At 23.3% G+C, this 25,000-nt stretch overlaps 14 protein-coding genes across 14 annotated transcripts in view; 11 read left to right on the top strand and 3 right to left on the bottom strand.

The window, feature by feature from the left end:
• Window positions 1-2,929, top strand: part of pakF (PAKL subfamily protein kinase) — a gene marked incomplete at both ends in the record, with an annotated part of 3,531 nt that extends 602 nt beyond the window's left edge. Inside the window, one exon of the mRNA XM_639124.1 lies at window positions 1-2,929. This exon is cut by the window's left edge and continues 602 nt beyond it. Coding sequence (XP_644216.1) covers window positions 1-2,929 — 2,929 coding nt within the window.
• A 253-nt stretch (window positions 2,930-3,182) lies between these two features.
• On the top strand, window positions 3,183-5,263 carry DDB_G0274631 (hypothetical protein; the record flags this gene model as incomplete). Its single annotated transcript, XM_639123.1, has 2 exons — window positions 3,183-3,349; window positions 3,463-5,263. 2 exons carry the CDS (start codon window positions 3,183-3,185, stop codon window positions 5,261-5,263), a joined length of 1,968 nt encoding a protein of 655 aa, XP_644215.1.
• Window positions 5,264-5,433: 170 nt separating this feature from the next.
• DDB_G0274633 (hypothetical protein) lies at window positions 5,434-6,188 on the top strand (the record flags this gene model as incomplete). The annotated part of the gene is made up of 2 exons (XM_639122.1): window positions 5,434-5,630; window positions 5,720-6,188. 2 exons carry the CDS (start codon window positions 5,434-5,436, stop codon window positions 6,186-6,188), a joined length of 666 nt encoding a protein of 221 aa, XP_644214.1.
• A 136-nt stretch (window positions 6,189-6,324) lies between these two features.
• On the top strand, window positions 6,325-7,269 carry DDB_G0274635 (hypothetical protein; the record flags this gene model as incomplete). The annotated part of the gene is made up of 1 exon (XM_639121.1): window positions 6,325-7,269. The coding sequence occupies one exon, from the start codon at window positions 6,325-6,327 to the stop codon at window positions 7,267-7,269; it is 945 nt and encodes a 314-aa protein (XP_644213.1).
• A 1,734-nt stretch (window positions 7,270-9,003) lies between these two features.
• DDB_G0274411 (hypothetical protein) lies at window positions 9,004-10,284 on the top strand (the record flags this gene model as incomplete). The annotated part of the gene is made up of 2 exons (XM_639120.1): window positions 9,004-9,189; window positions 9,250-10,284. The coding sequence occupies 2 exons, from the start codon at window positions 9,004-9,006 to the stop codon at window positions 10,282-10,284; spliced, it is 1,221 nt and encodes a 406-aa protein (XP_644212.1).
• Window positions 10,285-11,959: 1,675 nt separating this feature from the next.
• Window positions 11,960-14,019, top strand: DDB_G0274637 (hypothetical protein; the record flags this gene model as incomplete). The annotated part of the gene is made up of 2 exons (XM_639119.1): window positions 11,960-12,153; window positions 12,234-14,019. The coding sequence occupies 2 exons, from the start codon at window positions 11,960-11,962 to the stop codon at window positions 14,017-14,019; spliced, it is 1,980 nt and encodes a 659-aa protein (XP_644211.1).
• A 493-nt stretch (window positions 14,020-14,512) lies between these two features.
• On the top strand, window positions 14,513-15,106 carry DDB_G0274413 (hypothetical protein; the record flags this gene model as incomplete). Its single annotated transcript, XM_639118.1, has 2 exons — window positions 14,513-14,706; window positions 14,794-15,106. 2 exons carry the CDS (start codon window positions 14,513-14,515, stop codon window positions 15,104-15,106), a joined length of 507 nt encoding a protein of 168 aa, XP_644210.1.
• A 225-nt stretch (window positions 15,107-15,331) lies between these two features.
• On the bottom strand, window positions 15,332-15,517 carry DDB_G0274415 (hypothetical protein; the record flags this gene model as incomplete). The annotated part of the gene is made up of 1 exon (XM_639117.1): window positions 15,332-15,517. The coding sequence occupies one exon, from the start codon at window positions 15,515-15,517 to the stop codon at window positions 15,332-15,334; it is 186 nt and encodes a 61-aa protein (XP_644209.1).
• A 61-nt stretch (window positions 15,518-15,578) lies between these two features.
• Window positions 15,579-15,716, bottom strand: DDB_G0274417 (hypothetical protein; the record flags this gene model as incomplete). Its single annotated transcript, XM_639116.1, has 1 exon — window positions 15,579-15,716. The coding sequence occupies one exon, from the start codon at window positions 15,714-15,716 to the stop codon at window positions 15,579-15,581; it is 138 nt and encodes a 45-aa protein (XP_644208.1).
• A 127-nt stretch (window positions 15,717-15,843) lies between these two features.
• On the top strand, window positions 15,844-16,266 carry DDB_G0274951 (hypothetical protein; the record flags this gene model as incomplete). Its single annotated transcript, XM_639115.1, has 1 exon — window positions 15,844-16,266. One exon carries the CDS (start codon window positions 15,844-15,846, stop codon window positions 16,264-16,266), a length of 423 nt encoding a protein of 140 aa, XP_644207.1.
• Window positions 16,267-16,558: 292 nt separating this feature from the next.
• DDB_G0274949 (hypothetical protein) lies at window positions 16,559-19,575 on the top strand (the record flags this gene model as incomplete). The annotated part of the gene is made up of 2 exons (XM_639114.1): window positions 16,559-16,578; window positions 17,793-19,575. 2 exons carry the CDS (start codon window positions 16,559-16,561, stop codon window positions 19,573-19,575), a joined length of 1,803 nt encoding a protein of 600 aa, XP_644206.1.
• Window positions 19,576-19,942: 367 nt separating this feature from the next.
• DDB_G0274419 (hypothetical protein) lies at window positions 19,943-21,897 on the top strand (the record flags this gene model as incomplete). The annotated part of the gene is made up of 2 exons (XM_639113.1): window positions 19,943-21,662; window positions 21,734-21,897. 2 exons carry the CDS (start codon window positions 19,943-19,945, stop codon window positions 21,895-21,897), a joined length of 1,884 nt encoding a protein of 627 aa, XP_644205.1.
• Window positions 21,898-21,982: 85 nt separating this feature from the next.
• DDB_G0274421 (hypothetical protein) lies at window positions 21,983-23,542 on the top strand (the record flags this gene model as incomplete). The annotated part of the gene is made up of 1 exon (XM_639112.1): window positions 21,983-23,542. One exon carries the CDS (start codon window positions 21,983-21,985, stop codon window positions 23,540-23,542), a length of 1,560 nt encoding a protein of 519 aa, XP_644204.1.
• A 324-nt stretch (window positions 23,543-23,866) lies between these two features.
• Window positions 23,867-25,000, bottom strand: part of DDB_G0274423 (hypothetical protein) — a gene marked incomplete at both ends in the record, with an annotated part of 2,091 nt that continues 957 nt past the window's right edge. The window contains one exon of the mRNA XM_639111.1: window positions 23,867-25,000. This exon is cut by the window's right edge and continues 957 nt beyond it. Within this exon, the coding sequence (XP_644203.1) occupies window positions 23,867-25,000 (1,134 nt within the window).

Here is a 25,000-nt window from a genome sequence, read left to right as displayed (position 1 = left end):
TAATAATAATAATAATAATAATAATAATAATAATAATAATAATAATAATAATAATAATAATAATAATAATAACAATACTCATGAATCAAGAAAATTAACACGTAAAATTGCACAATTTATTTCATCACCAAAATTATTACAATCATCAATTTCACAATTACCAAGTACACCAACTCAACAAAATGTTGAAATTCAAACTACAAATGGTGGTTCGAGTGAAACTTCTCCAAATGGATTAATTTCACCAAGACCATCAAATGATCAACCATTAAAAGAAAAGAAAAAGAAAAAGTTTTTAAAAACACCTGAAATATTTAAACATCATCATCATCATAAAGAATCATCATTATCATCATCAACAACAACACCATCAACAACATCATCATTAACATCATCACCATCATCATCATCATTAGCAATATCATCACCAAACACAACAGCAGCAACAACTACTAATAAAAAATCACATAAGAAAACTAAATCAACATTTGATATAAATACAGAAATATCAGTACCATATAATGTTATACATAAGATGCATGTTGATTTTGATTTGAAATGGACAGGACATAATGATTTTATATTGGATGAGAAATTAGGTGATGGTGCATATGGATCAGTTTATAAAGGTACACATAAAGATTTAGGATTTACATTAGCAATTAAAGTTATTGAAATGAAAGAATCAGAGAGTGTTTCACTTCAAAATGAAATTAATATTTTAAAAAATTGTAAATCTCCAAATATCGTCTCTTATTTTGGTTCACTTCAAACTGAATCCCATATTTGGATTCTATTGGATTTCTGTGCTTTAGGTAGTATTAGAGATATAATTGAATCAACAGAGAAAACATTAAACGAGGCACAAATTTCATTTGTTGTGAAAAACACACTCAAAGGTTTAATTTATTTACATAGTCAAAATATTATTCATCGTGATGTAAAGGCAGCAAATGTATTACTAAGTGAAGGATGTGATGTGAAAATTGCAGATTTCGGTGTTTCAGAGAAATTAAATGGTGCATTGGATCAATCTAAAGAGATGATTGGTACACCATTATGGATGGCACCTGAGGTTATCTTAAAAAAGAATTACGATTATAAAGCTGATATTTGGTCATTAGGTATCACCATCATTGAAATGGCAGATGGTTTACCACCACATATTGATTTGCCACCAATGAGAGCAATGAAAATGGTACCAAATTGGCCACCTCCAACATTTGCTGAACCTAAAAAATGGTCACCTCTATTAAATGATTTCTTGGCAAGATGTTTAGTTAAAGATCCAGAGAAAAGAGCGTCACCAATCGATTTACTTTGTCATCCATTCCTTAAAAAAGATAGAGGTCCTGATGTTTTATCAGATTTGGTTAATCAATTATTTAAAATTAAGAAAAAGAAAATTGATGATTTAAAAAAACAACAAAAACATCAAACTTCACAATCTTCATCATCATCATCACCACAATCACCAAATGCAACTGTAAATGGTGGAGATATTGGTTCAGATGGTTTATCAACTTCAATCATTTCACCAATACCATCATCACCTTCTGATGAATTGGACAATTGTAATAATTCTTTAAAATTAGCAACCTCTTCCAAAGGTATGTTAAGTTTCAAAGGAAATTATACAACTTGTAGAGATTTCCAAGAAGAAGAGGAAGATTCAAAACATTTAAATAATAATCAGGATGAACAAGATGATGAACAAGATGATGAGGATGATGATGATGAAAATGAGGATGATGAAGATGTTGATCCATTTAGTACAACTATTTTCCATGGTAAAAAGAAAGGTAGTGGTAATGGTAATGGTGGTGTTACATCTGATCAAGATGATGAAGAAGAAGATGAAGAAGAAGATGATGAGGAAGAAGAAGAAGAAGAAGAAGATGATGATGAAATTAATGAAGATGAAGAAATTTCAGCAACAGGTACAATGGTTGTTAGAAAGAAGAAAAATAAGTCAACAAAGAAATCAAATAAAAAGAAAAATAAAAAAAATAATTTATCAACAATTGGAAAAAGTGGAAGTGGAAATAACCTTTTACATGTTGCACCAAATAAACCATTACCAATTACACCACCATTTTCAATTAGTATGACGAATGAATTTAAACAATTGGAAACTAAATTATTCACTTATATTGATAGCTCTAATCAAAAGATTGTTAATGATATTAAAAATGAAATTAAACAATTGGAATCTTCAATTATTAATAAAATCAATATAAATCTTCAACAACAATTATCACCAATATTATTAGCTTTGGAAGAGATTAAACAAAATCAACATACAACATCTCAACCAAAACAAATGCAATCAAAACTATCAGCTACAAATTTAAATGAAAAGAAATTATCATCATCCCCTCCATCTTCAAATTCACCATTAACAAATTCAGTCAATTCATCCTTAACAACCACAACAACAACCACAACATCACCAGTTTTATCAAGACAATCATCATTTAGAAGTTCTGGTTCAATTTCAAGTTCAAATTCTTCATTTAGACCAAACAGTGCAATAATGTCTGCTGTAAATAATTCTTCTACAACAACAACAACAAATAGTAATAGTAGTTCCAGTAATGGAGGTGGAAGTGGAGTTGATATTTCACCAACAATGACAGGAAGGGCATCACCATCAATAATGAAACGATTTACAACAAGTTCATCATCATCACCATTATCAAGTTCTAGTGATGGTTTTGCTTTTAATAGTAATAGTAATTCAAGTAGTAGTGATTTAAAGAGACATGTAATCACTCCTGAAGAATTAAATAATAGCAATTTAGTTAAAAATAAAGTGAAAATGTTTGAAGATGATAATAGTAGTGGCAGTGGTAGTAATTCACCATCACTATCAACTAATAGTAGTAGTACTAATAGCAATAACTCTGTAACAAATATTAAAAAATAAAGTATTAAATCTTAGAATTCAAAAAAAAAAAAAAAAAAAAAAAAAAAAAAAAAAAAAAAGGTTTTGTCAACCCTATTTTTTTTTTTTTTTTTGAAATTAAGTTAAACAGTTCCCTTTTTAATTATTAATATTTTCACATGAGAAAAAAAAACCCTGTGTGGTAATAAAAAATAATTAATAATATTAATAACATATTTTTTTTTTTTTTTTTTTTTTTTTTTTTTCAACATCACACAACCTAAATAATTACAAAATGGAGAGTATTTTTTATTCATACTTAATTAATAATTATGATTGCGGTAACAATGATGAAGAATTTTTAAATTGTTTATTAATATTATCAATTAATAATTTAAATATAACTTTTAATGAATTATTAAATTATTGTTATAATAATAATTTAAAAAGAAAAACATTATTGTTTGTATAAATATTTAAATAAATAAAAAAAAAAATATACATATATACCCTTATAATAAATTTTATTTTTATCACTAATAAAAATTAATATTATTATTATGTTTTATAAATAGAAATGAAAAAAATGATTTTTTATGTGATTTTAAAGGATTAAATGAACAACAGTTTGAAATAGTAAATTATCATACACAAATTTTAAATATCTTCTATAGCAAAATTTTCAATGAAGAAATTATATATAAACATTCAATTACAGATAATAATAATAATGAAACAATTAACAATAGAAATAAAAGAATCGCATTTGATTGTTCAATACTTTTAATCATTAAAAATAATTTAAATCATCTCATCACAATTAATAATAATAATAATAATAATAATTTTAAAGAAACTTGTATTTTTATTAATAATTCTAAAGAAATTTTAAATAATAATAATAATAATAAATTAAAAAATAATTCAAACAGCTTTGAAAGAAATTATAATTTATTTAAAAGAGTTTGGGGAAATATGATTATTAGGAAACAAATTATATTTCATCTTAAAATATATAATAATCTTAATTGTGGTTTTTATGGGATTCCAATAAAAGAGATTACACCATATAAATATAGAAATTATTTTAAAAATGTTAAATTAATAATTGAGGATAATAATGGCGAAATTGGATTTACCCCATTAACAAATCGTTTTTATCCATTACCATATGGAGTTGAAAGAGTTGAAGTTGATTGTTCAAGTATTACAATAGGTGATCATTGGATACCAGATACATGTAAATCAATTTATTTTCATAACTTTAATCAACAAAAATTAAATAGAAATATAATTAGTAATAGTTTGACTACAATTTTCTTTGGAAATTCATTTAATCAACCATTGAGTGATTCAAATGGATTACCATGGTTACCCAAGAAACTTAAAACTTTAAGTCTAGGTCAATCATTTCAACAAACAATTCAAAGAAATGAATTACCTCAATCATTGACAGAACTATTTTTGGACTCTGAATATCAAGGAATAATCTTAAATGAATCAATACCAAAATCAGTTACAACTCTTCATTATGAATTTTTCACAATCAGAAAAAATCATTTTGATACAAAATCAATTAGTAAAGGTGTAACCTCATTAAAAATTGGTTGTTATTTTAATCAAACAATCAAAAAAGATATGATTCCCATTAATGTAACATCTTTGGAAATTGATAATATTTCTAAAATTGAAATTGAACCAAATTCATTACCTCTATCAATTAAAACATTAAGAATAGGTTCAATTGAATTGGATAGTGATAATATCTTACCACCTAATATTAAAAAATTATCAATTTATGGTGATTATCATAGTTGCTTTTTACCAAAATCAATAGAATCTTTAAAAATAACAAGTTTTTTTAATTTATCAAAAATCTCATTTAATAATTTTAGAAATTTAACATCATTAAAAATTGAAAAACTATCTGATTCAGTTTTAGAAGAAGGGGTTTTTCCAAATACACTTTTAAGAATAGTATTAAGTTGCCCAAATTTAAAATTGAGTAATGGAATCTTCCCAAATTCACTCAAAAAATTAAAACTTAAAGAATTTAACCACCCAATTGCCAATGGTGATTTACCATCTTCAATTGAAGTTTTAAAATTACCCAATTATGATTACCCAATAAAAAATGGTGATTTACCTTCTTCACTCAATGTTTTAAAATTACAAGATCATTGCATTTCAACCATACAAAGAGATGCATTACCACCAAATTTAAAATTATTTTATTTTCATGGTCGTGAACTTAGAAAATTACCAAATTTAATATGGCCAACTTCATTTGAATTTGCTTATATCTCAGAAGCCAGCTTTAATTTCATCAATTCAATTGATCTTGACTTCTTTACCAACCATATTAGATTAAAATAATATTATAAAATGTTTTTCTTGTTATTAAAGTTTAAAAATAAAAATTTAAAAATAAAAAAAAAAAACACTGCCCCAAAAAAAAAAGCTTTTTTTTTTTTTTTTGGAGATATTTTTTTTTTTTTTTTTTTTTTTTTTTGGAGATTTTTTTTTTTTTTTTTTTTTAATATCAAATGGATAACATAATTTACTCTTATTTAATTAATAATTATAATAATAAAAACAATGAAGAGTTTTTAAATTGTTTATTAATATTATCAATTAATAATTTAAACATTACATTCAACCAACTTCAAGATTATTGTAATAGTATCAATAATTACAAAAACAATAATCAAAACCTTCAAATAAAAAAAAGAAAAAAAATATTGTATGCATTAACACACTTTGATTGTTTTATATATTATTTTTATTATTATTTTTATTATTATACTAATTTATAAAAACATATTTATATAGACAAGAAGAAGAGGAAAAAAAGCATTTAAATGATTTAAAAGGATTAAATGATCAGCAATTTCAAACACTAAATAATCATATTCAAAATTTAAAAAACACATTTACAACCAATAATTCTAATGATGAAGTTATATATAATCATTCAATTACAGATAATAACAATAATAGTAATGACACAATTAACAATAGAAATAAAAGAATTGCATTCGATTGTTCAATACTTATAATCATTAAAAATAATTTAAATCATCATATCACCATTAAAAATAATGATAATAGTAATAATTTAAATCAATTGATTTTAAAACCACAACCTGATTTAAATAATAAAATAAGAACAAATCAACAAATAGATCAAACAATTGATAATAATTATAAATTATTTAAAAAAGTTTGGGGAAATATATTTATCAGGGATCAAATTTTATTTCATCTTAGAATATATAATAATCATAATCATAGCATTTGAAATAAAGAGAAATAATATTTCAACATATAAATACAGAAATTATTTTAATAATGTCAAGTTATTGAGTTTTAATGGCTTATGCGACCAACATAACTCAAATTGTTATCCAATACCACAAATTGTGGAAAAGATAGAGATGAGATGTTCAGATATTATACTAGTAGACCACTGGATACCAGATACATGTAAATCCATTATATTTTCGCATTTTAATCAACAATTAACTCGTAATATCATTGGTAATAGTCTAACATCCATTGATTTTGGCAAGGATTTTAATCAATCATTAAGTGACAAAAATGGTATACCATGGTTACCAAGAACATTAAAATCTTTAACTTTTGGAAAATCTTTTCAACATTCAATTCATAGAGACGAAATACCACCATCACTTACATCATTAATATTGGATCCAAAATATAAAGGAGTAATCGAATATGGATCAATACCAAAATCGGTAACAACTCTTCATTATTATTTTGATTCTAAGGGTGGTGCTAAATTAGACTCAACATCGATACCAGGTGGTACAACATCATTAGAGTTTGATTCTTTTTTTGACCAGACCATTGAAAAAGGTATGATTTCACACAATGTTACATCGTTGAAATTCAGTTTCTGCAATAGTATAATTAAATCAAATTCATTACCTATCTCAATTAAAACTCTACATCTTGGTAGCAACCAAAACTTTCCTCGAGATGTCTTCCCACAAGCAATTACAAATTTATCAGTATATACATTCTCTGATATCAAAATATTACCGAAAACAATTCAAAAACTAAAAATAATGGATTTTAGTCCTCCTTCCCAATTAGATAACCACTCTTTTTATTTTCTTAAAAATTTAACATCATTGAACTTTGATGCAAAACAGGTGGATTTAACCAATGTAAAATTCCCAAATATTATTTCAAGATTAACTTTAGCAGTTTCAGATTATTTGGAATTTAATGATTGTCTCTTACAAAATAATTTTAAAAAATTAAAATTATTTAATTTTAATCAACCATTAAATGTTGGAGATTTACCATCATCAATAGAGGTATTAAAGCTACCACAGTACAAACAACCAATTTAAAAAGATTTATTTCCATTATCACTCACTTTATTAGGCGTTTCAGATTTTTTCAATTCAAGTATGGATAGAGATGCATTGCCACCAAATTTAAAATAATTTTATTTTACAGGTTATGGTTGTAAAGAATTACCAGATTTAATATGGCCACCTTCATTTGAATTTATTTATATCTGTGGTGATAGTTTAGATTTTATAAATTCCATTCCCACACATTTCTTTATCAAACATGTAAAACTATTACAAAGTGAACAATTTTAAAAAAAAAAAAATATAAAATAAAAATATTAATTTTTAAAACAACTGTTTTGATGTAATTGTTTTATTTTATTTTTTTTATTTTTTATTTTTATATATTTTTTTTTATTTAAAAGAACATTAATTAACAAAAAATTAAAAAATTGTAATGTTTTTATCGTTTTTTTTATTGTTTTTATTTTTTTTTTTTAATTTTTTTTAAAAAAAACCTTTTTATAAGCCTGTGTAGTCCTTTTTACAATCTTTTCAAATGGATCCAAATACACATGTTGTTTTTTCCCAAAAAAAAAAAAAAAATTTAAATGGTGGCACTTCCAATGAATTTATTTATTTCAAATAATAAACCAAAATCATACAAAGAAAATATCAAAAATAAAAGACACAGTCAGTCGCACATACGAAAATAAATATTTCAATAAATAACTATTTAATAATTTGTCACATTAATTTTTTTTTTTTTGTTTTTTAAAAACTGACTCAGATATTTTTTTTTTTTTTTTTTTTTTTTTTTTTTTTTTTTTTTTTTTTTTTAATAAAAATTATTATTATTATTATTAAAATAATAATTTGAATTAATAAACCAGATTGTCAAAAAATTTCGCTCATTTTTTTTTTTTATGTGATTTTTTGACTCAGATATTTTTTTTTTTTATTTTTTTTTTTTTTTTTTGGCTTGAATATTTTGTCGGCAAGCTGCCGAAAGAATTAATGTGACATTTTTACCGGCCGGTAGTTTTATATGGGAAGTCCCAATATTTGAAAAGAATCAACTTTAAACAAAACACCGCAAAAGACTGTAGTGACAATACATATTAACTAATGGTTCCCATATTAAAACTACCGGCCGGTAAAAATGATCACATTAATTCTTTCGGCAGCTTGCCGACAAAATATTCAAGCCAAAAAAAAAAAAAAAAATAAAAAAAAAAAAAATGTCTGAGTCAAAAAGAGAGAGGCAGGTTCTCGAAAAATAAAAAATTAATGTGACAAATCTCCATGCTTTAATTTAAATTTATTAAACTTAAATAAAAAAAAACTTCCTTCATAACACTTAAATATCTATTATTTTTTTATTTAAAATAATACATTTCTTTTTAATAATTTAATACGTTTATTACATTTTAAATTATAAAATTTTTTTAATACATTCATTACATTTTAAAATTTTAAAATTTTTTTAATACGTTTATTACATTTAATTTTTATGACAAATTAATTCTTTTTATAAGCCTGTGTGGTCCTTTTTTATTTTAAAAAAAAAAAAAAAATCTTGAAACCAGCCCTTTTTTTTTTAAAATTTTTTTTAAGGGCTGTCCTGCTGTCCGGGCTATTCGTGCCAACGGGTTAATACAAGCCCTTCTAAGCGATCATGGCTTGGATGTTAATAATTTAAATATTACATTCAACCAACTTCAAGATTAATGTAATGGTATTAATTATAAAAACAATAATCAAAACCTTCAATTACAGAAAATAGTAATGACACAATTAACAAAAAGAAATAAAAGAATTGCATTCGATTGTTCAATACTTATAATCATTAAAAATAATTTAAATCATCATATCACCATTAAAAATAATTTAAATCATACCACCAATAATAGTAATAATAAATGCAATAATTTAAATCAGGTTGTGATTTTAAAATTAATTGATATTAATAAAGTAAGAACGAATCAACAAATATATCAAACACTTGATAATAATTATATTATTTAAAAAAAGTTTGGGGAAATATATTTATCAGGGATCAAATTTTATTTCATCTTAGAATATATAATAATCAGAATCATTTATAGCATTGATATAGGGGGACATAATATTTCAACATATAAATATAGAAATTATTTTAATAATTCCAACATATCGAATTCTGATGAGAATAACAACCACCAACAAAATATCTCAAATTGTTGTCCAATGCCATCAACTGCAGAAAAGATAGAGATGAATTGTTCAGATATTATACTAGTAGATCATTGGATACCAGATACTTGTAAATCCATTAAATTTACCTATTTTGATCAACAATTAACCCGTAACATTATTGGTAATAGTCTAACATCCATTAATTTTAGTAATGAATTTAATCAATCGTTAAGTGACACAAAAGGTGAACCATGGTTACCAAGAACATTAAAATCTTTAACTTTTGGAAAATCATTTCAACATTCAATTCATAGAGATGAAATGCCACCATCACTTACAACACTAATATTTATTCCAGTGTACAAAGGAGTAATCCAATATGGATCAATACCAAAATCAGTAACAACTCTTCATTATTCTTTATTTTTTAAAGAACACGACATATATAAATTTGACTTAACGTCGGTACCAGGTGGTACAACTTCATTGGAGTTTGATTTTTATTATAATGGGACCATTGAAAAAGGTATGATTCCACACTATGTTACATCGTTGAAATTCCGTATGGGCGATTATAAACTTGAACCAAATTCATTACCAATATCAATTAAAACTTTAGGTCTAGGTCGAAACAGAACCATTTTTACTCAAAAAGTCTTTCCGCCAACAATTACAAATTTATCAATTGTTACATTCTCTGACATCGGAATATTGCCCAAAACAATTGAAAAACTAAAAATAATTGGTTCAAATAATTTTACCCAATTAGATAGCCACTCTTTCCATATTTTTGAAAATTTAAAATCATTGGAACTTAATGCAATTGGAGTGGATTTAACTGGTGTAGAATTCTCACCTACCATTATAAAACTAACTTTGACAGTTTTATAAAATTTCAAATTAAACAATAGTCTCCTACCGAATAATCTTAAAAAATTAATAATATATGAATTCGATCTACCATTAAATGTTGGAGATCTACCATCATCGATAGAGATATTAAAATTACCAAGTTACGAACAACCAATTCAAAAAGATGTATTACCATCATCACTCACTTTATTGGAGGTTTCTAAGTTTTCCAGTATTGAATGAACCTAAACATTATTACCAACTTTTAATATTGGCTCATCTGATTCTTCTTTACCATTGTTATTATTATTGGTCCAAACATATTGGCAAATATCAAGAGTTGATATAAAACTTCTATTGAATCAGTTCTATCAATTAGTTGTGAATGTTGAACAATATTTGCCATCGACAAGTAGATTATCTGTTTGTTACTAGAATTCATCCTATTAGAGTTGTTGCAACCATAAAATAATCAACTGCTGCTAATAAATTTCAAAAGATATAGTCGCACTGATCAGAATTTGTTGCTTTGATAAAATAATAAATTTTTAATGAATGATTGAAATTGTATTATTTACTGTTTGATTGTTGACTGAACATTCTGCCACTGAAGCTTGGCATTCCAACCAAATTTTAAAAAAAAAAAAAAAAAAAAAAAAAAAAAAAGTAAAATTAATTTTTTTGAAAAAATAAAATCGAATTAATTTAAATCAAATCAAAAAAAAAAAAAAAAAATCAGAAAAAAAAAATGAACTAAATAAATAAAATTTGATAATGAAAATTTTGTAATTAGTTTTTTAAAATTTTATTACTATTATTGGCTTTTATTATTATTATTTTTTTTTTTTTTTTTTTTTAAGATTTAAAAAAAAAAAAAAGTTATAAAATAGAAATTTATAAAAAAGTTATAAAATAGAAATTTATAAAAAAGTTATAAATTGAAAAAAAAAATAATAGTTTATTAAAAAAAGAGAATTTTTATTATTTCTTTATTTTTTTTTACTTAAAATTTTAATAAAACAAAGTGAAAAAAAAGTTTGCTGGTGAACCATTCCTTGAAAAATTGAGTTATTGTAAAAAAAAAAAAGTTTTTGAAAAAGATTAAGTTATTGGGGAATAAACAAGGTTATTAAAAAAATTTAAAAAAAAAATAAATAGAATAAAAAGAATAATTTCCAAAAAAAAAAAAAATCAGAAATACCAGGGCTCAAATAGAAAAAGGGTTTGTTTTTTATTTGTGATTTTTTTTTTGAGTTTATTTTTTTTTTGAGTTTATTTTTTTTTTTTTTTCGGGGTTTCTTTTTTTTTTTTTTTTTTTTTTTTTTTTTTTTTGAAGTTCATTTTTTTTTTTTATTTTTTTTTAAATACTAATAATTACATTTTAAATTTAATTTTACAATAGATTTTAGCAAATATTGTTTAATATTATTTAAAAGTTTAAGCCATGCATTCATTTTTTTTAAAAAAAAAAAAAAAAAAAAAAAAAAAAATTTGGGAATGAAAATTTTTTAATAATTTGGTTTATTCTAAATCACTAAGTTTTTCATAATTAACTCAATTACCCACAGGAAGTTCCAATTTTATTTTTCACCTTGAGGGCCAAAAAAAAGTGCCTTTTTTTGGTTATCCCTTAGGAAAAACTATTTCTGTACAAGTCAATCTTACTTTTTTAATTCCATTTTATTATTTATTATTTTTTTTTTATGAATATCAAATGGATAATATAATTTACTCTTATTTAATTAATAATTATAACAATAGAAATAATGAAGAGTTTTTAAATTGTTTATTAATATTATCAATTAATAATTTAAATATTACATTCAATGAACTTCAAGATTATTGTAATAGTATCAATAATTACAAAAACAATAATCAAAACCTTCAAATAAAAAAAATAAAAAAATTGTATGCATTAACACACTTTGATTATTTTATATTTTATATTTTATTATTATATTATTATACTAATTTATAAACATTTTTAGACAAGAAGAGGAAAAAAAGCATTTAAATGATTTAAAAGGATTAAATGACAAACAATTTCAAACACTAAATAATCAAATTCAAAATTTAAAAAATATATTAACAACCAATAATTCTAATAATGAAATTATATATACTCATTCAATTACAGATAATAATAATAATGACACAATTAACAATAGAAATAAAAGAATTTCATTCGATTGTTCAATACTTATAATCATTAAAAATAATTTAAATCATCTCACTAATAATAATAATATAAATCAATTAATTTTAAAATCACAATCTGATATTAATAATAAAATTAAAACAAATCAACAAATAAATCAAACAATTGATAATAATTATATATTATTTAAAAAGTTTTGGGGAAATATGATTATTAGGGATCAAATTTTATTTCATCTTAGAATATATAATAATCATAATCATAGCTTTGATATAAGGAGAAATAACATTTCAACATATAAATATAGAAATTATTTTAATAATGTCAAGTTATTGGATTCTGATGGCTATAAAAACCAACGTAACTCAAATTGTTATCCAATGCCACAAATTGTTGAAAATATAGAGATGAGATGTTCAGATATTATACTTGGAGAACACTGGATACCAGATACATGTAAATCCATTACATTTATAGATTTTGATCAACAATTAACCCGTAATATCATTGGTAATAGTCTAACATCTATTGATTTTGGTAATGAATTTAATCAATCTTTAAGTGATACAAATGGTATACCATGGTTACCAAGAACATTAAAATCTTTAACTTTTGGAAAACTATTTCAACATTCAATTCATAGAGACGAAATACCACCATCACTTACATCATTATTATTGGATCCAAAATATCAAGGAGTAATTCTATATGGATCAATACCAAAGTCAGTAACAACTCTTCATTGTTATTTTGATTCTAAAGATGGTACATGTAAATTTGACTCAACATCGGTACCAGGTGGCACAACATCTTTAGAGTTTGATTATTTTTTCAATCAGACCATTGAAAAAGGAGTGATTTCAAACAATGTTACATCATTGAAATTCGGTTCGGGCAATCATAAACTTGAACCAGATTCATTACCAATCTCAATTAAAACTTTACATCTTGGTAGAAACAAAGACTATTCAGCTCAATTACCACCAACAATTACAAATTTATCAATACATGAATGCCTTGAAGTGTTTCTATTGCCCAAAACAATTCAAACACTAAAAATAATGGATTTCACTACTCGTTCCCACCCACATTTACACTCTTTATATTTTTTCAAAAATTTAACTTCGTTGAAACTCAATGTAAGTCAAATAGATTTAACAGATGTAAAATTCCCGCCTACTATTTCAAAACTAGTTTTAACAGTTTCAGATGAATTCGAATTAAACGATAGTCTCTTACCAAATAATCTTAAAAAATTAAAAATCTATGGTTTTAATCAACCCTTAAATGTTGGAGATCTACCATCATCTATAGGGGTATTAAAATTACCAAGTTACAAACAACCAATTCAAAAAGATGTATTACCATCATCACTCACTTTATTACGAATTTCTGATTTTTTCGATTCAACTATCGATAGAGATGCCTTACCACCTAATTTGAAATCATTTTATTTTACAGGTTATAATTGTGATGAATTACCAGATTTAATATGGCCACCTTCATTCGAATTTGTTTATATCTACAATGATAGTTTAAATTTTATAAACTCTATTCCCACAGATTTCTTTATCAAACATACAAAACTATTAAAACGTGGGAAATTAAATTATTAATTTTTAAATAAATTTTTTAATGCAAATGTTTTAATTTTTTTTATTTTTTTTTTATTTTTTGTGATCCCAAGTGGTATATTGTGGTTTTTAAATAAAACTCTCTAAAAAACAGTCTGATTTAAAAAAAAAAAAAAAATATATTTTTTTTTTTTAATGTTGGCCGATCTTTTACATGTTCATATAAAAATGAAATTTTGCCAAAATCACGAAAAACTATTTTTTTTTAAAAAAAAAGCTTTTACCAACCAGTGATTTTTTTAGATTTTTTTTTTTTTTTGTTTTTTTTTTTATCATAAAATTTATCAAAATAAAAATATCTAGGTTAATAAAAAAAATTTAAAAAAAGGGAATGGGCGCATTTTTTTTGATAATTAATTATTTTAAGAAAAAGTATTTAATGTTGATAATAAAAAAATAAAGTTAAATACCAAAATTAAAAAAAAAGTACCATTTTTTTTTCTTTTTTATTTGATAAAATTAATTTGGCTATCAAATGGATAGTATAATTTACTTTTATTTAATTAATAATTATAATAATAAAAATAATGAAGAGCTTTTAAATTGTTTATTAATATTATCAATTAATAATTTAAATATTACATTCAACCAAGTACAAGATTATTGTAATAGTATCAATAATTATAAAAACAATTATCAAAACCTTCAAAAAAAAAAAGAAAACAAATTGTATGCATCAACGCACTTTAATTATTTTATATTTTTATTATTATTTTTATAATTATTATACCAATTTATAAAAACATATTTATATAGACAAGAAGAAGAGGAAGAAACCCATTTAAATGATTTAAAAGGATTAAATGATCAACAATTTCAAACACTAAATAATCATATTCAAAATTTAAAAAATACATTCATAACCAATAATTCTAATGATGAAACTATATACACTCATTCAATTACAGATAATAACAATAATGACACAATTGACAATAGAAATAAAAGAATTGCATTCGATTGTTCAATACTTATAATCATTAAAAATAATTTAAATCATCATATCACCATTAATAATAATAAAAATATTAATAATAATAATAATTTATATCAATTAATTCTAAAATAAAAACCTTAATCTTTTCTAAAATATTCTTTTAATGAAACCCATCTATTGGTTTGGAATAAATAAAGTAAGCACCAATACTACCCATACCACCTAGTAAGGCACCGTAAACAGAACGAAGATCGGCAAATGTAGACATTTTTTTTTCTTTTTTTATTTAATTTAAATATATTTTTATTTTTTTTTTTTTTTTTTTTTTTTTATAGTATTATTTAGAATTTAGTTTTATTAATTCAATTTATCTTGAATATTAAAATATTGCTCTTGATTCGATGGGTAATAAAAACTGAGATTTAAGTGTGAACTTTGAAGAGATTGAGTTGGAATATTGGATGGTGTGGGAATTGAGTTTGGATTTTCATTAAAGAAAATGTCATTGAACAGGTCATCATTGCTTTTGTATCGATACAGCATTTTTTTGGTTTTTCAAGTCTTGATAAAACTTGACTAACACAATGAGATCGAATTTTATCGGTTAATTTGGAAACATGGATAAACTACTGACTTCAAAGGCTCTACCTCTTTGGTTAATTTGTTCCATACACTTATCTATGGGTGGTATGACTTTTAATATGGTTACTTCAGCATTTTCGAAATTAATATTTGAAATCATTTGATAGTAAAACGTTAGTCAATTCGAATAGGTTTGATTGTTTATGATTTTCAAATCATTAGCAGTTTGTAAAAATACAACTCCATACAAAACCGATGTATCAAAGTAAACAATATCATTTAATTATATGAATAGTGCCAGCTCTATTGAAATATTTTTATATGAATTTGGAGATACAGGTCAACGTACTTTTTTAGTATCTCCAAGTATTGAAAAACTCTTCAAATGTATAATGAATACGCCATTGAATCTTCGTCATTATTATGAATTGATTCCACAATTTGAAAATTGTAATTTGTATTTAGATATTGATTTTAAGTTACCACCCGAGAAAGCAGAAGAAAATAAAAGAAACAAACAACTTTATAAAAACAATCTTATCGATAGAATTATAATCGACGAAGTGAAAACCCATCTAAAGAAAACACATCCACAGGTCTCTGATGAAATCGATAGCATTGGACCATTATTGCTCTTCTCCTATCAATACGATAAATATTCTTTACATTTACATTGGCCATTTAAAACCTTCCATTGGAAAGACAATTAACATCTTGGAGAATGGGTAAAACAATTTGTTATTGAAAGATCCATCTTTACACCAGAGCTCAACTATATCGATACATCGGTTTATTCAAAATTCAGAAATTTTCGTCTAATGGGAAATAAAAAATTCAGTAAGAGTATTGAAACAATACTTAGAACAACATCTAAAGATAAAACCCTTGAAACCTTTGAAAAAACTATAATAACCTCATCAAATTTTCAAGACTAATAAAACGAACTTTTAAATAAATATTTTAATGCAACAGTTGCAGGTGGTTTATTCGGTGTCAATTTAAATGCACGTCTCAATTGAGAAGTAAATTCTTTGCAAATAAAAAGATTTATTTATTTGTTTTAGAAGATTTCATTTTAATTAATCACATCGACCATTTTATATTGTTGTGCAGCTTTTACACCATGTCGTTCAAAAAATCAAGCAAATGGTTCACAAACATTTACCTGTTGTAAATAAAAAGAATGAAGTTGTTGGTATTGTAACAAGAAAAGATCTTTTATAAAAATTAAAAAAAAAATAAAAAATAATGATAATAAATAATAAAAATAAAAAGATATTTTAGTTAAAAGTAATTTAAAAATTGTAAAGGGTTTCTTATTTATTTAAAAAGGCAAGATTGATTGATCACCTTATTTTTTATTTTTTTTTTGCATCTTCCTTTGAAATTGACATGGAAGGCTTTTTCATCCTATATTAATTTAATCATAATTACTATGGGAATTAATAGTATTTGAAATTTTTTTTTTTTTTTTTTTAAAAATTAAAATTCGATATGTTGGTACCGTTTGGCTCACTATTTAAATTGAAAAAAAACAGTGATTCTTTTATAGCACTCTGGATCTCGGTATGTTTTGGCGAAAATATCACATCGCTTAATTGCTAGTAACTTATCGATGGCAAAAACAATCCTTGCTTTTTGATCTAACTTTGAAATTTTTTAAAGCATTGTTTCTAATATTATCTTTTGAAAATTTAATGTTATGGGTCAAATATTGTGTTTTAATTTATTAATATTTTTTTTTTTTTATTTTTATTTTTTTTTATTTTTTTTTTATTTTGAAATTTTTTTATTGTTTTTTTTTTTTTACTGTGCACTTGGGTGATAAAAAAAAGAGGATCAAAAAAATTTTAAAAATTTATTTAAAAAAAAAAATTAAAAAAATTTAAATTTATTGTTTTAAAATAAAAAACACCAACACATTTCCTTTTTTTTTTTTTTTTTTGTGTGTCAAATGGATAATATAATTTACTCTTATTTAATTAATAATTATAATAATAAAAACAATGAAGAGCTTTTAAATTGTTTATTAATATTATCAATTAATAGTTTAAATATTACATTCAATCAACTTCAAGATTATTGTAATAGTATCAATAATTATAAAAACAATAATGAAAACCTTCAAAATAAAAAAGAAAAAAAATTGTATACGTTAACACACTTTGATATTTTATATTTTTTATTTTATTATTTTTATTATTATTATACTAATTATAAAAACATATTTATATAGACAAGAAGAAGATGAAAAAAAGCATTTAAATGATTTAAAAGGATTAAATGATCAACAATTTCAAACACTAAATAATCATATTCAAAATTTAAAAAACACATTTACAACCAATAATTCTAATAATGAAATTATATATACTCATTCAATTACAGATAATAATAATAATGACACAATTAACAATAGAAATAAAAGAATTTCATTCGATTGTTCAATACTTATAATCATTAAAAATAATTTAAATCATCATATTACCATTAATAATAATAATTTAAATCAATTAATTTTAAAATCACAACCTGATATTAATAATAATAATATAAGAACAAATCAACTAAAAAATCAAACAATTGATAATAATTATATATTATTTAAAAAAATTTGGGGAAATATGGTTATTAGGGATCAAATTTTATTTCATCTTAGAATATATAATAATCATAATAATAGCTTTGATATAGGGATAAATAATTTTTCAACATATAAATATAGAAATTATTTTAATAACATCAGATTATTTGATTTAAATGGATATGAAAACCAACGTTACTCAAATTGGTATCCAATGCCACAAATTGCGGAAAATATAGAGATGGATTGTTCAGATATTATACTAGTAGACCATTGGATACCAGATACATGTAAGTCCATTACATTGATTGATTTTGATCAACAATTAACTCGTAATATGATTGGTAATAGTCTAACATCGATTGATTTTAGTGATGAGTTTAATCAATCATTAAGTGACACAAATGGTATACCATTGCTACCAAGAACATTAAAATCTTTAACTTTTGGAAAATCATTTCAACATTCAATTCATAGAGATGAATTACCACCATCACTCACCTCATTGATATTAGATCCAAATTATCAAGGAATAATTCTATATGGATCAATACCAAAATCAGTAACAACTCTTGATTATTCTTTTGATTCTAAAAGAGGTACTAATAAATTAGACTCGACATCTATACCAGGTGGTACAACTTCATTAGAGTTTGATTCTTTTTTTAATCAGACCATTGAAAAAGGAATGATTCCACACAATGTTACATCATTGATATTCAAGTCGGGCAATCATAAACTTGAACCAAACTCATTACCAATCTCAATTAAAACTTTACATCTTGGTAGAAACAAAGATAATGCAGCTCTCTTTCCACCAACAATTACAAATTTATCAATGAACGCATTCTCTGATATTCAAATATTACCCAAAACAATTCAAACACTAAAAATAATGAATTTCACTACTCGGAACCCACATTTACACTCTTTAGATTTTTTCAAAAATTTAACATCGTTGAAACTCAATGTAAGTCAAATAGATTTAACAGATGTAAAATTCCCACCTACTATTTCAAAACTAGTTTTAACAGTTTCAGATGAATTCGAATTAAACGATAGTCTCTTACCAAATAATCTTAAAAAATTAAAAATCTATGATTTTAATCAACCCTTAAATGTTGGAGATCTACCATCATCCATAGGGGTATTAAAATTACCAAGTTACAAACAACCAATTCAAAGAGATGTATTACCATCATCACTCACTTTATTACGAATTTCAGATTTTTTCAATTCAACTATCGATAGAGATGCCTTACCACCTAATTTGAAATCATTTTATTTTACAGGTTATAATTGTGATGAATTACCAGATTTAATATGGCCACCTTCATTTGAATTTATTTGTATCTATAATGATAGTTTAAATTTTATAAACTCTATTCCCACACATTTCTTTATCAAACATGTAAAACTATTGCCAACTAAATAATTTTTAAAAAAAAAAAAATATAAAAAGTTTATTTTAAAAAAATTAAAAATAAGAACAAATGAAAATCTAAGTAATAACAATAATAATTTTTTTTTTTTTATTTTTATTTTAATTTTTACTTTTTTTAAATATTTACAAATTAATCTTTTAAAATCTATAATGATGAAAATAAATGAGTTGTAAATGAATCTGGATTTAAATAATCAAATTAAAAAATTTAAATTAAAAAAATTAAATTAATTGATAATTTGCCCATAATTCCAAGAAATTTGAAAATTTTTTTTTTTTTTTTTTTTTTTTTTTTTTTTTTTAAATTAAAAAACATAACACTTCACCAAAGCTTCATAACAAAAGACGTAATAAAATAATGTCTCAAGTGGTGGGGAAAGATGGTATTGTTAATATTTTAAATAATAATGAACAAATTAAATCATCACTAACAACAAATAATCTAATAACTAATAATAATATTAACAATAATAATAATAATAATAATAATAATAATAATAATAATAATAATAATAATAATTGCAGAATTAAGATTCCAAGTTTGTTGAGTAAAAAACCCCCAATTTTGAAACCAACAATTATAAATCCTTTACGTCAAAATAAAACCATTTTATCACCAACAATCCCAACCAACTCACAAATAACTATAAATTCTTCAGAAACTATTTTATCATCGCAACCAAAAAATCCTATACCAATCGCTTCACCCCTTCTAGTAAACAATTCTCCAAATAAAACATCACCAACAACCAATTCCACTTATTCAATACGTTTATCACTCCCAAAGAAGCCATCACCAAAACCTCAACCCAATAATAATAATAATAATAATAATAATAATAATAATAATAATAATAATAATAATAATAATAATAATAATAATAATAATAATAATAATAATAATAATAATAATAGTATTAATAATAATAGTATAAATTGTAATATAGCTAATCAAAGTGATGTGAATAAAATAAATCCTTCAAATAATATTAATAATCAATGTTCAATATCAAACACTTTAAAAAATAACTCAACACATCTTCCTTCAATTTTATTAAAAACTAAAAAAGTACAACCTACAAATCAAATACCATTATCAATAAATTCAAATGTAAATACAACAGAAAAAAGAAATTTTGATGATATTGATATTAAAAATTTAAATGAACCTCCGACCACACAAAATACAAAAACCATTGTGACACAGCAAAAACAACAGCAACAAAATAATAACAATAGCATTAATAATAATAATAATAGTATTAATAAACCAGGTAATAATGTAAATAAAAGACAAAGAAAAGGTGAAAAAAGTGGAAAAGATGAAAAGGAAAATCAAGATGATTTTATAAAGAGAGAGAATAAACCAATCTACAAACAAACAGAACCTTTGGGATTCACTGTGGTTGATAATTTCCATAATTTCAAAGAGGAATTTTGTATTATTAAATCAAATATTAAATTAATTGTTTGGGGTGTTTTATTCGATGATGGAGGAACAAATATAAGACCACCCTCAGATTCAAAAAAGGATACACCTTCAAATACTGTTCAATCATATACATTATCTTTATTATTACTAAAAAATTGTGATGAATTTAATTATAATTCACAATCATTTACACTTGATAATGAAAAACAACAACAACAGCAACAGCAACAACAGCAAAAATATTCAATTTCAAATAAATATATTTTTAAAATTGAAAAAGATTATGATGATAGCTATGGCAATGATAGTGAAAATAATAATAATAATAATAATAATAATAATAATAATAATAATAATAATAATAATAATAATAATAATAATAATAATAATAATAATAATAGCGAAAATAAAGAGAAATTAAAATTCATGAAAGAGATTATTGAAGATGATTCAATTTTAAAGATTATTTATAATTGTAAAGATTCTATTAAATCATTAATAAAATCATTTCAATGGTTAGAGTTAAAGAATTGTTGGGATCCAATGATTGGTGCTTGGTTGTATGAAAGTAATTGTAAATTATTGAATATGTATCAATTGGACTCCATCTTAAATTTTATTAAATTAAAGAAAACTCGTTCAAATGGTATTTTATCTGATCAAGATTTGAATTTGATTTTAAATAATGAAAAAATAATATTAAGTAACCAACAACAGAACAACAGCAAAAGTTAACAAGTTTAGATAGATATCCTAATGATTGTTTAACATTATTAGAGGTATATACAATTTTAACAAGATTAATAGATGATGAAAATTTAAATATACCATTTTCAAATGAAATGAAAGTGTTAGTAATTTTATCTAGTATGTATAAATAAAATAAATATAAATAATAATATTATTATTATTATTATTATTATTAATTGATAATATTATTACTTTTATTTGTATATACAATTAGAAATGGAAATTGAAGGTGTTTGTTGTGATACATCAAAATTAGATAATTGTAGTGAAAAGATTTTAAAAAGAATTAAAGAAATTAATTGTAGTGTTTATAATGAAGATTCAAAATTAATAAGAGAACCAAAGATTAATTTAAATTCACCACAACAAGTTTTAGATTGGTTTGGAAAGAATTTAGAGAATTATAAAATCACGAGTTCAAATAAGGAAACGTTAGCAATTGAAAGAGTGAAATTTTTAAATTGTAATAATAAAAAAGTGGTTGATTTCATTGACTCTGTTTCAAATGTAAGAAAGTTAACAAAATTAAATTCATCCTATATAAAGATAATATTAAAATCAAATAGAACCAATAATTTGAAATTTCAATTCTCTTGTTTATGGAATCAAACTGGTACAACAACAGGTCGTCTATCTTCAACAAAACCAAATTTTCAAAGTTTACCAAGAAACTCAACAAAATTAACAAAATTAAATAATATCGATTTTGATGATGATGATAATTTTAATAATATTAATAATAATAATAACAATAATAATGGTGAAAAGAATTTATATACTTTATTAAATAATGATAATGATGGTGATGATGATGAAGATGACGATAACATTGATGAATTAAATTCATATAATAATAATAATAATATAATTAATATTAGAAATTCATTTATTTCAAGAGAAGGTTATAGTTTAGTAGCATTGGATTATAATCAAATTGAATTAAGAATTATGGCACATTATTCAAAGGATAAACATTTAATTGAATATTTCGAAAGTGGTAAAGATGTTATTAATATGATGGCCTCAAGATTAATTGATGGTGTCGATCCGAATAATGTCAAAAAGGAAATTCGTGATAAAGTTAAACGTATAGTTTATGGTATACTCTATGGTATTCAAAAGAATTCATTACATAAACTTTTAGGTGTATCTCTTGATGAAGCTCAAGAACACATTAATAATTTTAATTTAAAATTTGAAGAGGTTTCATCATTTATTAAAATTAATTCTCAAATTAAAAATGGTAAAATTTTAACAATTGGAAATAGAATAAGAAGATTTCAAGACCATTCTTCTATTATTCCCTCAACGTCATCATCATCGTCATTGTCATCGTCACCAATTCAAGCAATCAATTCAATAATGCAAGGTAGCTCAGCAGATATTATAAAGATGGCAATGATTAATATTATGAATGAATTATTATTACCATTATCAAAATTAAGGGAATTCATTGGTGTTAATAGCAAAGGTGATGTTGTTGGTACACCTAGATTTGTTTTACAAGTTCATGATGAATTAGTGTTTGAAATACCTGATCAATTACTCTCTGATGAATCAATAAGATTAGATCTTTTAATTAAATATCAAATGGAACGTATTGGAAATCATTTCAATCTATTGGTACCATTAGTCACTTCTCTTTCAATTGGTAAAAAGTATGGTTCGTTATCAAGGGTTATGGTAGATCCAAAAAATATCGACTTAAATGGAAAAATGAATAATTTTAAATCAATCTTAAATTCATTTACTGATTATAATCTAAAAATAAAATAATAAAAATAAAAATAGAAAAAATTATTTGTTTTACATTTTTTTATTTTTGTGCTTGATAAATTTTTTTTTTTTTTTTTTTTATTCGATATGTTTGTGTTGAAGATATTCAAGGATTTACAGTTAATGATGGAAGGTAGTTGAAATAAAAATGGTTGGATCATAATTCCAAATTAAATTAAATAAATATTAAAAAAAAATTATTAAAATAAAGGTACTTTATATAAATTTACATGTTTATTATTCTTTATTATAAAAATATGATTTAGCTGAGAGTTTAATAAATAAATTGTTTTTTTTTTTTTTTTTTTTTCTTTAACATTGAAATTAATTTATATTATATCTTTGTTTGATTTCTTGTAATTCCATCTCAAGATTTGCTTTTTCTTGTTGTTCTTGCTGTAACTCTTTTTTCAAAGCTGATGTTTGTTTTACAAATTTAATTGCTAGATTTTGAATTGCATCAAGTAATTCCTCCCTGGTTTGGAAATGAGTAAATGAATCCCTAATTTTTCTAGCTATACCATCATCATCAATTTCACTACTTTTATTAGCATCATTTTTAATTTGAGATATATTTACTGTTTTTGATTGTTGTTGTTGTTCATGATTAATATTGGTATTTTCATTTTCGTTTCTATTTACATTATTATTAATACTATTATTATTGTTGTTGTTGTTGTTTGTTCTTGGTGATATTGGTGGTGATGGTTTTACTGGTAGTGCTAAATTATTAATATTGGTATTAATATTATCATTATTACTATTTGTAGTATTACTTATATTATTACTATTACTATTTGAATTATTTGAATTATTTGAGTTATCATAAACTGAAGCAGTAAAGGTTGTAGTTGGTGGATGTACTTGTACATCATGTTCTCTAATATAATTTGGAGAAACTAAACCAACTTGACCACCAATACGTGCTTTCCAAAAATCACCCTCTTTTGATTCTAATACCATTATATCACCTTTTTTAAATGAAAGATAAGTTGCAAATTGGCTATTATAATTTGTTAAAGCAATACCTTTTTTATAATTTGAGTTTATATCAAACTTATATGGTGCTGGTTGTGGTGGTACTGGAGTAAAAGTTGTTTGTGGTGCTGGTGTTATAGGTTTTTGTAATGGTGGTGGTGGTGTGGCTATTGTTGATTTAATTGGTGGAGATGCTGTTGTAGCGGTATTAGTAGTTGTTGTCGTTGTTGTTGTTGTTGTTGATGTAGTTGGTGATGATTTTGAAGGTGATAATGCAGTTGCAGAAGTTGGAGAAATATCTCTAATAATTTCAACACATTTCTTTGGTAATAAACCATAAGTTGTTTTAAAACGACCAACCCACCAATCTGAATCAACAGTTTTTGAATTATAGATTACAATTAAGTCACCAACTTGAAATTCTAGTTCGTCAAAACCTTGCTGAGAATGTGCTTCAATGGCACGACAAATATAATAGGG

Source organism: Dictyostelium discoideum (assembly GCF_000004695.1).
Source record: "Dictyostelium discoideum AX4 chromosome 2 chromosome, whole genome shotgun sequence".
In the NCBI taxonomy this organism is placed as follows: Eukaryota; Evosea; class Eumycetozoa; order Dictyosteliales; family Dictyosteliaceae; genus Dictyostelium; species Dictyostelium discoideum.
Note: the sequence above shows the minus strand (reverse complement) of the source record. Positions and strands in the feature narration are given on the sequence as shown.